Source organism: Megalobrama amblycephala, linkage group LG10, assembly GCF_018812025.1.
Source record: "Megalobrama amblycephala isolate DHTTF-2021 linkage group LG10, ASM1881202v1, whole genome shotgun sequence".
Lineage (NCBI taxonomy): Eukaryota > Metazoa > Chordata > Actinopteri > Cypriniformes > Xenocyprididae > Megalobrama > Megalobrama amblycephala.
In genome coordinates, this window is record NC_063053.1 from 14,828,693 (window position 1) to 14,843,839 (window position 15,147).

Below are 15,147 nucleotides of genomic sequence, written 5' to 3' on the forward strand. Positions count from 1 at the left end.
GAGTATCTCTTGAGATCAGAGGAGTGAGGTTTACTCGCACAGAGACTACTAGCTGGCCTCCGTTACACTCACCCCCCTAAACCTCACTCCCATCCGGGTCACGGCACCAACGTAACCTCTCTACCCAGGTCGTACTCGTCCCGCTCTGCGCGGGCCTCGAACCTGGGTCTCCGGCATGGGAGTCGGACGTTCTAACAAGGAGGCTAAAGGCTTCAAAAGTTTATTTTTATATATTTTAGTATATATTTTATAAATTTTTATTTTATAACAATGCCCATTTAGTGGACACAGACGCAGCTCTAATGCAGTCTTTATTGATTGTTGAGCATATCTCCATGGAAAGGCCACTCTCCTTTAGCTGCCATGTCTGATATTTGCCTGTACACAGCTGTTGTGCCAAACAGGAAGGGAAATAAGTGGCTGGTGGAAATGAGGCTCTGTTTATCTGCCTGTGGCAGCGACATGATAATAAAATAAGCGCTATCCACTCTGTAATCGTCCTTGTGATTCAGGGCCCTGTCATGTTCAATCAAATGAGAGAGGGACTTTATAAATGCAGAAAGTGGAATTATTCTTTCACAACAATGCACTGATAGCTGATGTCAAACAAAGTTAATAAGCCAGTGCTCTATTTTTCTCCTGCTTCTACCATTCCTCTTACTCTAAATGAAAGATATGTGTGCATCACGGTACCTCATTCTACACCATATTTTCAGTGTGTGTTGGAGTGCTTGTCATATGGTGTTGTTTTGTCAGTATGTATGCAAAATGTTTCTTGTCCTCCACATCTGAAAAACAAGCAAAAATATGTTTCATTTTTTATCCTTATTTTTTGTTTGAAGTCAGCAAAACTTTCTGGCAGTATATTTAACGTTCCCTGCCAACGTTCTGGTTGTCTGGCAATGCATTTAAAGCTCGGTTGCTGGTGTCTGCAAGATGTGCATCCAACTGGATCATTTCTTTTTGCAGTGGTTGAAGTGAAGCATGTCAGATGAGATGCACATACAACACCTTTACCTTGGTATATAAATGTATTTTTATGGCAGGTTTGTTTTTTTTTCTCCCACAGGATTACAATGATGAGATCAGGCAGGAGCAGCTTCGTGAGCTCTCCTATTTAAATGGTTCAGATGACCCGAGCCGAGGAAGAACCGCACGAGGACGTGGCTTACGTCTGACCTCCACAGCCTCCACCCGGTACAGTCACTTCACCTCTCCACTCCTCTGAAGAATCATGGAAACCTTAAGGGAATAGCACATCCAGATATGACATAATTTATTCATCTTCATGTCGTTCCAAGGAACAAGAAATTTTTAAGATTTCTTAAAGATAGAGAAATCTGATCTCATGTAATTAATACAATACAATATCACATAATAAAATATTAAGAAAAAAAAATTCTCAATCCGTGTTTCTAAAGAAACCTAAGCCATCCAGTTTACTCTAACGCTTTAGCTCTGACTGTTAACAACTCTCAATTTTCACTCCCGAACATCTGCGCTCTGTTGGATCATGAAAGTGCCCTGAGGCTCAGTGTTATTAATCAGGTTAGCAGGTGAAGCTTTAATTGTTCTCATCAAAAGCATAACTTATATATACCATCATACATTATTTACACCGTCTTTAATGTTTATTTCATAAATTCCACACCGCCCTTGTTCTGGCTTGCTGGAGCCATTGAAGATCCCTCTAGGATTCTCCCACAACAACGACAGCTTGCATTACCTCAGGTAGTAATAATAGATTCAAAATATGATATTTCTGTTTACCGTTCCTGACGGATAAAGCCAGCTATAAAGTGCCTCTTCCCCTTGATGTGCTCCTTGTGGTGCCCTGAGAAGTCATTACCACAAATCAGCATGGCAAAAACAACACTGATGAGGCCATTAGTCTCTGTAGGATCTTTGGATTTGGATAGGCAAAATGTGGATCTGGACAGACTGAAACATCTGCCGTTCACCCGTGTTGCCAACTCCATCTGCCATGTTGCAGCTCTAATCAGGTCGAATATTACTCCAGAAACAGACTTTACCCCTTGATTCATCCTAAAAAAAAAAACAGTAGCAGCACAAGGGAGCAAAACCATAGATCAAAATAAAGCTGTCTCTCATCGTATTGAATGAAACAATGTGTTCTACAGGTCAGTTTTTGATGCCATGCTTCACTGCCACTGTTATAGTGTATAACCAGAGCAATTCTGTGAAAGAAAAGAGCTGAGGCAGTGAATATTGCAATAGCTTTGAAAACTCATGGTTCACAGGGCTTTAATAGGCTGTCTGTGATGAAAACACTAGCTAACAGCAGCCCACTATTATAGCACTGCAGCAAATGACTTCACACAAAATGCTAATTTTTCATCTGTAAACACTGGAGTTGTGCTGCACTAATTTTGCATAGTGCTGTCACTGCATGTGGTTCTGCAGAACAGTTATATTACAGTAATGTCAAACAATTATGGGTAAATTTGGTGATAGACTACAGTCAAATTAACACTTTTACTGAAGTGCCTAGATAGTGGCTGCACTGTAAATTACATATTCAGAAGAAATAAAATTGTTTCACATTAACTCTTTCTCCACCATTGATGGAATTTTCTGTAATTTATGAAACAACGCTACTGACAGAATTTTGTGGCTTTCCGTGTTTTTACTGTTATATGGTAGGGGAGCTATTACTCATCTTCTGAAAGAATCTCCGGAATCAAAACACAGGCAAAATGCAGACACAAGCGATAAAAGCATTGCTTATTCACAATGTAGTCTTTGACAAAAATTTGATTTTTCTCAGCTTTTTGTTCAAAATCTTGTTTTTTTTTTACCCACATTCCAATGATGATAAAAAAGAATGTTAGAATAAAACATTTTTTTTGTTTGTTTGTTTAAAAGCAAAGGCTCTGTTCTTTCTTTTGACATTTCGCATGTTCAGATAGTCATTCAACAAATATTCGGAGGCCATGAATTTTTTGTGAAAATGATCAAAAATTCTTGCTGTGGCTGGCAAAGCTTTTAAAAATGCAAGTGAATATGAAGTTGAGTTTTAAATTCTTAGTTGGCATTTAATTCTTGACATTGTTTGTTGTATTTTATTATTTATTTAAATATATAAATGCGTAATATATATATATATATATATATATATATATATATATATAACACTACAAATACATATTGTTATTTTCATAAAAATAAAATAAGCAGTTAAAAAAAAAGTGAAAATTTGTGCTAAAAATCATATTGTTCCATTTACTTATGTTTTTAGTGGTCGAGGAGGGGCAGCTCCACCCGCTCCTCCTGGACGAGGAGCAGCAGCACCCAGAGGAACTGTGGGCACTCGCACCTCCGTCCCCACACCCACACTAGCCAGAGGAGTCTCTGCAACCCGGACCAGAGGAACTACAGGGACCCCTGGATACAGAGCCTCGCTACTGCAGGCCACACACAAATCATATGATGACTATGTAAGTGAAGATTCAGTGTTTTTAATGACAATGATTTTTTTGGGAGTGTTTATGTGTTTTAGTTAAATGTGGTGCATTTTCTACACCAAGAACTTGGTAAACATTTGCTGATGTTATACTGTATGACCGGAGTTGAATTGGTGTCCTGAAAGTCTTGCTTACACACCCACACAAACACATATACACACTCACAAAATAAAAGGCTTGACAGAAGAAAGGTTTATGAATCCTTAAATCAAATCCAAATGGACAAAAACTCACAGGAATGGCCTTTCTATTTACCAAAGGCTGAATAAATCAGTGGAGACAGAACCCATTCTGACAGATTGAAAGCTAGTCCACATGTTAGTCCACAATGTTGACATACTGTAAAGAAAATCCATATGGTGCAAAAAGAAAAACATTTGCTCACTACATTAACTATTATCTGAGTGTGGTGATGAGTTTGGCGATCACGGTCAGTATCTGACTATCATTATCAGCAGGGCTTGACATTAACACCTGCCAAATGCAAGTGGATTTCAGCAGTGTAATGCAGTCACTCCTACTAGCCACCTTGGTGGGTTGAAATTTATATATAATATATACATTTTTGTCAAATCGATACATATCAAAATTGAAATATATCTGAAACGCTTCCAATTTCCACAGAATAGATACACGATACCAGCTGCTCTTTCTCGTTCTCTCATCTCTCTGCCAGCGAGTTGACACACAAACCTGCCTCCCTTCACTCACTCGTTTCATTTGCTCCTGCTGAATATTGTTGCTGTTACACGGCTTGAATTTTGGCGTGGGATTGCGTGTATTGGGCAATTTTTGTGATTTTGTGCTCACACCTAAAGTGCGCGGACATAAAGCCGCCTCTCAGTACTAACAGTCTAATTAATCTGTGTGTCAGGTCTTAAAGTGACAGCAGCCTAATATATCTGCTGCCAAATTATGAGATAATATTAAAAATATCTATGTGGCAGTTTTCCCCCATGGTATCAATGTCAAATGTGTGGCCAGTGAAAATGCTGAGTGGCTAGTAACTTTGGATAACCACCAGCCACAGTGGCTGGTGAGCAAAAAAGTTAATTTTAAGCCCTGGTTATCAGTATTATAGACTATTATAGATTCTAGATTATTATTATTATCATTATTATTAAATAATAGTGGATAATTTTCCCCATTTGTAGAACAACACCTCCACATTGCAGACTTTTTGCACCCAGGTGTGCACAAGGTTATTTTTGAAAATTCTCAGCCAAGTGAACGTCAAACTCCAACCTAATGAAAAAAGCAATATCTCATGGATTCGATTCCCTCTGAGGTTTTGCCTAATGCAAAAGTCCTATATGTGCAGTGCTGTGGCAGATTGGTCTGTCTGCATGGGGAAATGTTAGAGTACAGACTCATTACCAACGTGAATTGAGTTCTGCTGGAGAGCCTCTGTATTACGGGAGACATGGAAAACGTGGACATATTTCTGTGAGTAATTGGGTCTTGGGTAGACAGGTAGAGGAAAGTGGACTAAGAAATGAGTTCCTAGTTCACAAGGAACACCTTTCAAAATCTAACCTTGCCCTTCTTCAACCTCAGGGATTTTTCCCTAGAAAATTTGGGAGTTCCAAGTTGTGGAAATATGTTTATACGAGTGTGTATATCTTAATGTCTTCTATAATTTTATATACATAATACACATAGAGCGAGAGAGATTTGAATCTGAAAATTGTATCTTGCATTACCTATTCACATTTCATTGATAAGTATCATTTTAGAATATCTTTCTGAATCACATTACATGTGCACGATTAACATAACAGCAAAGTTATATTACAGTAATATCAAACAATCATGGGAAGTTTGGTGCTGATATACTAGATAATGAAAACACTGTCGATTGCATAATCATAATAATGAAAATTCTTCTACATTAAGCTAAATTTACAAAGACCAAACCTGTTTTCAATATGAAGTTGAGTTTTTTTTGTTTTGAATGCCATTGAAGTATTGAAGGATTGTAGGAAAGTTGGTTTATAAATATTTTCTGATGTATTTTATTTTATTTTTTTTAAATATTAAATAAATAAATATAACATTATTCATATATTACAATAATTATTAATATATAAGCTTGGTAAACTTGGAGAGGATTTTTTGTTTGATTAAAAAAAACTGCATTAATGAATAATGTCTAAATCTGTGCAATCTGTGTTATCCAAACCCTTAAAATAATATGCAATGCCAGTTATATTCTTTAATGAAATAGAGGCCTGGTTTCACAGACAGGGCTTAGACTATTCAATAGAAAGGGTCAGGCAGTTTTTGATGCATTTGTTGCTCTCTGCATTCATTACAAAAACTTAACTGTCATCCAGGTTTAAAATGTATAAAATAAAAGACACATGAATATCCACTGTTATGTGGCAATGTTCTGTTCTTTTTGTTGGTGAGCATTTGAATCCAGTTAATCACAGCTCTTATGTATATCAGCTGAGCCGTGCCAGACTGCCGCCTCCTCCCCTCTCAGCACAACAGCTTTACTCAAAGATCACAAGTGCTTTCTCAGAGGGCTTTTCGCTCTTCTACAAACCAGTTCGACACTCCTCTATGAGCTGACACCCCTTTTCTTCCCACAAAATAAACAAACCTCTGAATGTGGCTTAGCAGAAACATAGATAGATATCTGTGCTCTAACATTTTAAAATAATGTTCAAAGCTGCTTGTTGATTTGCAATTATCCAGTTTTTCTTATCTGTTGGCCGTTGTTTGTACGTTGTTTGATGTTAAAATACTTTCTCCCATCCCATCTTAATATGCAGACTAGCTATAAGTCATTTGTAGGTTGCGTATGCTGCAAAGTGTAAACACTGAGGATCAGTGGTGCTATCAAACATTTTGTTTGTTTGATTATCCCGACCAGCCAAGCATAGCAACAGGGTCTCAACCAATGGTGTTAGATTGGGGCGGAGCTATATGCTTATCTTCATCAATGGCAGATGGGGAAATATGTTTGAGAACAATAATTATTTTTTAAATTCTGTTGGAAAACATTAGTGTTTAAAGGGGTAGTTTGGCTTGTTCGCTGATTGCCCTTGTCTTTTATTGGGTGTGAGCGTTTACTATTTAAATTTAAAATCCCCTAATGTTGTTCTTATTGCCTGACAAAGACCTTTTTTAGTCGAAACATTGCAAGTTATGCACGTTTCATCAGAGCAGATAAACCAGGGTGATGATTTTTTTTTTTCTTTGATTTTGACTTTTTCTGAACGAGCATGTTCCCAATTTTGGATGTGTGCAAACTACTCCGAATTTAAAGGGATAGTTTAAAAGGGATAGTTCCAAAAATGAAAATTGTATTTATTCACAACCCTTGAGTTCTTCCAAACCTATAAGACTTAGGTCCATCTTTGAAAGACAAAGGAGGATACTTTTAATGCAATCTGATTTCTGTCCCACCATTGAAAGTCCATTCCACCAAAATGTTAGCAATTTCACCATCCGTTTACCATATTTGATATGGTCTTTGTACTGTGTGCAAAAAAAGTGTTTAATTTATGTGTGTGTGCATATACATTATATATGAATATCTTCATTTCTGTTTTGAGAATGAACAAAAGTCTTTGGAATGACATGACGGCCATTTTCCATCTATAAGACACTGTTTTAACGTACGAACTGTTCAAAAACCCAATTAAAAAGCATACAGAATTCATTCTAAGGTCACAACCAGCTCAGTGTGGATAAATAAATGAAAAGGGTCAATGACTGTGAAAGAAGCCTTTGAGTGTCTCGGATATCACAGTAAACCTCTTAGACACGCAATCACACACCACTTCACATGGCAAGAGCCGATTCAACACGCAGAATAGAATGTTGCGAAAAGGCTTCACTCGCACGGTTCTCACAAGGTTCTCACCACGGCTGTAATTGTTTTTTAACAATGGGCTCGCTTACACCGCTGACTTGACATTTTTGAGGTGAACTAATTATTGAAATGGAATTCTTCATGCAGAACTCCCTCGTTTAATAAAACAGATGTACGACATACACCTCGAGAAGAAGTTTAATAATTTCCTGCTGAAGAGAAGCATGTGAAATGCCTAGAGGCTCTGCATATTATTTCAGGTCTGAGAGCTGCATAAAAAATAGGAAAATGTAGCACTTGTGCTTTTGCTGTGAAAATATCATGAGCTATATGGTTTGCAGTGGCGGTTAAGTTGTTTTGTACAGTGCATGCAAATATCCTTATGCTTTCTGTGAGCAACAGTATATTTACTGGTCAGTGATTACTGAATCGGAGCTCCTTGTCATGCATAAATAACTCCTATTAAAAATTATTGTAACATGATTCGCAAATGCACAGCAGATTACTCTGTTACACGAATTGCGGCTTCTGAAGGTTAGAAGTTATAGCCTACTTGTCTGTCATCATCTTACTGAATTAGTTCTTTTATTTGGGTGATTGTAAAAATTTATATAACAAGTAATAAGTGCTCCTATATTTCTACTGTGAGATCTTTGGCAATAAACAGTCCTAGTTTATTACAGAGCTGCCTCCATACATTTCTGCTGCCACCTTCTTAGTACTTGCAAACGATTGTGCTTTCAGGCAAATCCTGTGCTTTCAGGATTCTCTAAATTGTTATTTTAGCTCTATAAATATTCATGTAGTTGTTCTTGAGTTGGTGGAAAGTGTCTTAATTCAGTGAGCTGTTATTATATATGAATAAACATATCAATTATTTGCATTTCCAGGTGGTAAGTAGTAAGATATTTGAATTATTTTAAATAAATTAAAACCTGATTCCTGGCCACAGACAATATTTTGCTTGATTCGATTATTTGGTGTATTGTTTGCCTAAAGCAAAGAAATCTGTTTCTGTGAAATCTGTTCTCTTGAAATCTTGTGCTCCTGAATATGTGATGATTTCTCCACATATGAAACAACACATGGTAATTGACATATTTGCATGGAAATGTATGGGAAAACTCAGAGAGCAGCTTTTTATAAAAAAAAAAATGTAATCAGATCGTCAACAAATCTATTAAATTTAAAACTGCACTTGTTAATATAGTTATTTTACAAATAATTTCTTCCAATGATACTCATGATCCAAATGTATTTATTATACTACCTAATTGTGGTCATTTATTACCTAAAGGTTGGCCGAGCAGTTGACTAGTGAATGTTTACCTTAATGCTATGAATACAAACACAAGCCACCCTAGGTGTATATGACTTTCTTCTTTCAGACTAATATAATCTGAGTTATATTAATACATTTTACCGCCTTACGTATTCAACTTACGAAAAAAGCGTAACTGATGCGTAAGGGTAGGACGTAGCATAGCATTTTGGACTGCGAGAGGCGTTACAATTTCGGTCTGGCGGAAGCTGGTTATTTTACATTATAACGTGTTAAATATAGATATTTTTCTTACACAAACGCATCGCTTCACTTTAGAAGGCCTGTATTAACCCTCCAGGGCTGTGTGTGGAGTACGTTTATGATGGATGGATGCACTTTTTTGAATTTCAAACAGGTGGTTTCTGTGCACTGCCATTATAAAGCTTAGGAGCATCAGGGTAATTATTAATATAATTCCGATTGTATTCTTCTGAAAGAAGAAAGTAATATACACCTAGGATGGCTTGAGGTGAATATTGTATGAATGTTGTATGCAAGAGTTATTCAAATGCACTTGAAGGGAAGAATATTACTTTATGTAATTTCTGCCTACCCAAATCTAAAGTCTTAACATACCCATATACAGTGGTATAAATGCAATATACTAGTGTCATTTTACAGAAAACCCATTGAAATTACATGACAATGATAAATATTATAGTATATAATGTCTATTTGTAGCTGTTTGTGACTGGTTGAAGCAGTCATCGGAGTTCAAATGTGACGCTGTCTTTTTATCATATTTCACTGCTCGATTCTTTGGACGATCATTCGATCTATGATTGTCACACAATGAAACAAACTACATGAGCTTTCTTGTGATATATGACTTGACTGTTTTGTGAAAAATGTAAAAAGAAAAATAAAAAAAAAATCATAGAAAATTTTCTTCGCAATCATCACGCGAAAATTCGTGTCTGGGAGCAATGCATATGTAAGCTCAATTTTACTGCTTTATGTATCATAAAAACATTCTTATTTATGGTATTCTCTGTAAAGTTTAGATACTAAGCTTTTAAATTATACCAAATATGGGGTGATACCATACAGGGAAGCCTTTTAAATGGATGTGTAAACATTATAACATGAATTATGAAGTATTTTGGGACCCGTATAAGGGTCCATGGAGTTTTAAATAGTAAAACATGCTGCTTAAGATATGCATAGCACTTTATCAAGAGGTAATGTTAACAAACTAGTCAATTAGTGGAAGAGGACAGAACCCTGACCCTATTAGCATGAGGAATAACTAATAGAAGGAAACTTGTCTTTCTGTTTTCATTCTCCTTATTCCTATAAACTGTAGTCAACCGAACACACCTAATTCATCATTAAACCTATTAGTCACTAAACATCATGATATGAAATGCAGTTTCCCTTTTATATAAAATTGATGTGCAATGAAATCCCATTTTGATTATGTTATGAAAGAATTATGTGTCACCGTTTGCAACAATCAGAACGGACCATTAAATAGATATATGGCCTGTTGGATGCCAGTATATTTCAGACTGCAGATTGGCCTAAAGCCCATGTTTGCTCATACTTCAAACTGAAAATATTAGGCCAGAAAAATTGGTTGAGAAATAAAGGGTAGACAAAGAGACTTCATTCAATAAGCAGACGGAGCCACAGCCAAAAATCATTTTCAACCATTCATTTCCTTTTGCTGCTCTCCAGTGAGGAATCATATTCAGTTGCCGTCCCACACAGAGATCAGTCACTGTCAAGAGGTGTTGGTGGTTGTCAATTGATAATGAAGCTGAGTATTGAAGACCTTTGGCTGTCTGCTGTATTAATTACTCTTGCAGTGCTCTCTACCACTTGATTTATTTCCTGTTAGCTTGCTCAATAGGACCAGAGTTAATTGCTCTTTCAAATGAGTGTTGAAATGTAACGATCAAGCACCATTAACTAGAGCTTGCTCGGATTATGCGCAGTGGCTTGTAAGTGCATGGTAAAGTCAGAAAGGTCAGGCACAAGGACCTTTTAAACAGCACTTTGTTATTATACTAATATCCTGGTCACACAATGTTTGCATAGTACAAGGCCTCTGCATACTGTAAGATCCAAAATAGTTTTAATATCTGCACTGCAGTGTCATGTAGAGGTTTAAATGTGTTTTTTTTATGTGTTCATATTGTAGTATGTCAACTTCTTTTTGGCGTATTATGTAGTTTTAAAGGAATAGTTCACTCACCCTCATATCTTTTTTTTTCTGATTTTCTTTCTGGATCAAACAGTTCATTGCACAGATCAAAACATGACATGAGGGTGAGTAAATTATGACAGAATTTTCATTTTTTGGTGAACTATTCTGTTCTTTCATTAAATGTCATAGCAGACAAAAAGGACACATCTTCATTTTCATGAGTGTTGAAATTGAAGCTACTCTTTCTGCTCTCGATGAAATGACCTTATTAAACGGGTAGGTCAGCCACTTCCTCTCACTGTACTACTAAAATGTATTTCCTTAGAGAGCTGTTGGTATTAGTGTGATTGACATCTTCTGAAATATGCCATTAAATAGTAAAACATGCTGCCTCTTCTATACTCTGCTGCTTAAGATATGCATAGTACTCTATCAAGAGACAATGTTAACAAACCGGTCAATTGGGAGAGGACAGAACCCTGACCCTGTTAGCATGAGGAAAAACTAATAGAAGGAAACTTGTGTGTTAGATCTCCTCAACAACATAATCCCTGGCATAATCCATGACTTTAATTTAGTCTAATCCTTCTTCATACTCATAAAACCAGACTCTTGTGCAGAATTTTAATGTAAAGGGAATAGGCAGGGTCAAAATAGCTTGCCCAGGTTTTTTTTTGACAGATTAGGCCTAATAAAAAAGGATCTGAACAACAAAATGGTAACACTTATGAGTTTGCATTTATAAATTCTTTGGAGTTTACCTAGTAGATAGGTACTTTAATCAATGCAATATAGTGTTTCTGATGGCATTTTGTGGTCTAATAGGGACCTCATGGTCCTTATGAAGGGATTTTGTTTGAGGAAAGATGAATTTTCATTTTATGATGCTGTATATCTACTACAGACCAAAAAGTCTTCAGACTTTTGAAGTGTTCAGGTGAATCACACACACACACACACACACACACAATTTTAATGGTCATACAAATGGGCTTCCTTTTTTATTCAAAATATAATGTCTTATTCTTGAAGTATAGTTTCCCTTTGAGGTTCACCTTTGTGTAGGGTGACCATACGTCCTGGGACAGTCCCGTATTTCCGCTCTATTTTTAGTGTCCAGACTTATTAAGAAAAAAATGCATGTTTTGTCCAATCAAATTAGTCATAGAACAAAATTACCATCCAATCACAATTTGTTATCGATTAACTTGCAGTTAGCGAAGGGTGGGATAAGCGGAATCACGCTCTCTTGCGCGCGATCACATGCACAAAATATGTAAAATAAATGTATACATGGTAAATAAACCTACTGTATCTGAAAAACAAGTTTATTTAATTTGTTTCTCTATTGTATTTGTCATAATGTTTGTAAATTTCTTTATATATACAGTACAGTCCAAAAGTTTGGAACCACTAAGATTTTTAATGTTTTTAAAAGAAGTTTCGTCTGCTCACCAAGGCTACATTTATTTAATTAAAAATACAGTAAAAACAGTAATATTGTGAAATATTATTACAATTTAAAATAACTGTTTTCTATTTGAATATATTTCACAAAGTAATTTATTCCTGTGATGGCAAAGCTGAATTTTCAGCATCATTACTCCAGTCTTCAGTGTCACATGATCCTTCAGAAATCATTCTAATATGCTGATCTGCTGCTCAAGAAACATTTAATGTGTACAATTGTACAAAATATTTGTGTACAATATTTTTTTTCAGGATTATTTGATGAATAGAAAGTTCAAAAGAACAGTGTTTATCTGAAATCTAATCTTTTGTAGCATTATAAATGTCTTTACTGCCACTTTTGATTGATTTAATGCATCCTTGCTGAATAAAAGTATTCATTTCTTTAATTTCTTTTCAAAAAAATAAAAATTAAAATTCTTACTGACCCCAAACTTTTGAACGGTAGTGTATAATGCTACAGAAGCTTTGTATTTCAGATAAATGCTGTTCTTTTGAACTTTCTATTCATCAAGGAATCCTGAAAAAAAAAGTACACAACTGTTTTCAACATTGAAAATAATCATAAATGTTTATTGAGCAGCAAATCAGCATATAGAATGATTTCTGGAGGATCATGTGACACTGAAGACTGGAGTAACGATGCTGAAAATTCAGCTTTGCATCAAAGGAATAAATTACTTTGTCAAATATATTTAAATAGTACACAGTTATTTTAAATTGTAATAATATTTCACAATATTACTGTTTTTTAAAAAATAGTAGTAATAATAAGTGTATGGATGACACCAGTCATGTAGGATCTCGAACATCTCAGTATAAATTTTTAATCTGTTTATTGTTTCTTTTGTCTGTAATACTAAATCGACCTAGGCATTATCCACTTGTCTTCAGACGTGGCAAATGAGACTAATTGTCGCTTACTGATCAATATTTTCTGTTGGACATGATTCAGCTGTGCCAGTCCACCACTCTGGGAGTATATTTATTAGAGAAATCCTATTGCAGTGTAATTAAACATTGATTTTTCAACCCTAAACAATTAGAGTACTGCTTTGAGACGGATTCAGTCCTCTTACGTCTCCCTCTGTGATTATTCTTTTGTGTTTCTGTGATTTCAGGGATATGATGATGGTTATGACGGGGAATATGATGACCAGAGTTATGAGGGCTATGATGACAACTACAGCAACCAGTCGAAAAGGTGCACATTTAATTCTGAAAGACATTTTGTCACAACATGAGCTAATTAATGTGTATTTTCATTCTAAGAATCTGTCAAAATGTCTCATAACAAATACTTTTCCTCTTACAGCGTCTCAGAGTATTATGAATATGGACATGGCAATAATGATGAAACCTATAACAATTATGGTAAGGAATTTATCTGATCTACAGTTCTGCTTAAAGCAACATGACTTTCATTTCAGACTTTTTTTTTTTTCTTTTAGCACACTAGGAAACTATTAGGATTTTAGGTGAACCATTTTGAATAGTGCACCACAAAGAGAAACATCCTCTATGCATAACAGTAGTTCGCGTAGCAGGCGGGCTGAAACTCAGTCATGGCACATTGCCCACACCAGTGAGAAACCTCTTTGCCTCATTCATTTTCCATATTGCTGTTAAATGTTTCAGAGCTAAAGGTAAGGAAAAACACCTAGCGGCATTTGCCAGTTGTTAAATCACAGAGGCCCAGGGCACAGCAGCTGCCATTTTACCTTACTAGCCTGCTTCAGGGCTGGGTTTTAAGATGCACTTGAAATCATGGACCAGAGCCAGTAGAGAGCTGGAGGCATTGCTGAGGCCCACCAAGAGAGACAGAATGGCCTTTCAGCCTATACTTTGCCTTTTGAATATGTGCCCTCTCTGGATTATATTTGATGCAGGATTCCCTCTGTTCTTGGCATGGACTGTTGTGCTCCACTGATGCCAGTTTCCCGTTGTATATGTGCCTGCTCATCCATTTTGCATTGTGTCAAATTGTGCAGTAGAGTGTCTGTGTTAAAAGGAACGATTTGATATTTTGCCACCTTTTGATTAGAAACCAAGATTTTTGTGTGTGTGTGTGTGTTACAAAAGGTTTTGCTTGTTAGGCAGTTAGGATCATATGGATTTCCACCTCAGAGTAAAAAAAAAAAAAAGGTAACTTGTGACTTTATTTCACAATAGCGACTTTACGTCTTGCATTTGTGGCTTCATATTGCACAATGTGTTAAGTCTCACAGTTGCACCTTCATTTCTCCCAGTTGTGACTTTGTTTCTCAGTTGCAACCTTTTATTATATCTCACAGTATATTTTATAATTTGCAATATGATGTCTCATGATGTCTTTATCACAATTGTGAATATTTCTAGCAATATTGCAATTTTGACTTTATATCGCAAAATGTGACTTTATTTGTCACAATGTGACTTTATATCTCAGAATGTGACTTTATTTAAGGCTAATTCTTGCGATGTAATTTCATTTCTCACAATAGTGACTTTCTCACAATGTGACTGTATAAAAATGTGACTTCTCGTGATGTGACTATATCTCAGAAGTTAACTGTGACTTTATCTCAAAATGTGATTTTTTTTATTTTTATTCTTGCAGTGTGACTTTATATTTTGCGATGTGATTTTATGTATCACAATTATGACTGTTTTTTGCAATTTGACTTTCTTGTAATTGTGACTATATATATATATATATATATATCTCACAATGTGATTTTATTTAAAAATTTAACTTTATCTTACAATTACATGTTGTATTTTTTATTTTTTTTTACTCAGAGGCAGAAACAGACTTCCATAGGATCATTGCAAGTTGCCAAGATCAGAGATAGTTTTTCACAGTGAGGAGGATGTAAGGGGAAAACATATTAAGTGTAATGTGAGTAAG

At 35.8% G+C, this 15,147-nt stretch overlaps 1 protein-coding gene across 8 annotated transcripts in view; it reads left to right on the forward strand.

Annotated features, from left to right (window-relative positions):
- khdrbs2 (KH domain containing, RNA binding, signal transduction associated 2) overlaps positions 1 to 15,147 on the forward strand; it is a 78,994-nt gene that overhangs the window by 49,125 nt on the left and 14,722 nt on the right. For 7 of the 8 annotated variants that reach the window (XM_048204782.1, XM_048204781.1, XM_048204783.1 and 4 more), the window contains exons 5-8: positions 1,070 to 1,197; positions 3,260 to 3,458; positions 13,379 to 13,461; positions 13,573 to 13,631. In XM_048204782.1, coding sequence (XP_048060739.1) covers positions 1,070 to 1,197; positions 3,260 to 3,458; positions 13,379 to 13,461; positions 13,573 to 13,631 — 469 coding nt within the window. Of the gene's footprint in view, positions 1 to 1,069; positions 1,198 to 3,259; positions 3,459 to 13,378; positions 13,462 to 13,572; positions 13,632 to 13,708; positions 14,348 to 15,147 lie in introns of those variants that run through there. The other variant, XM_048204789.1, reaches the window with a different exon arrangement.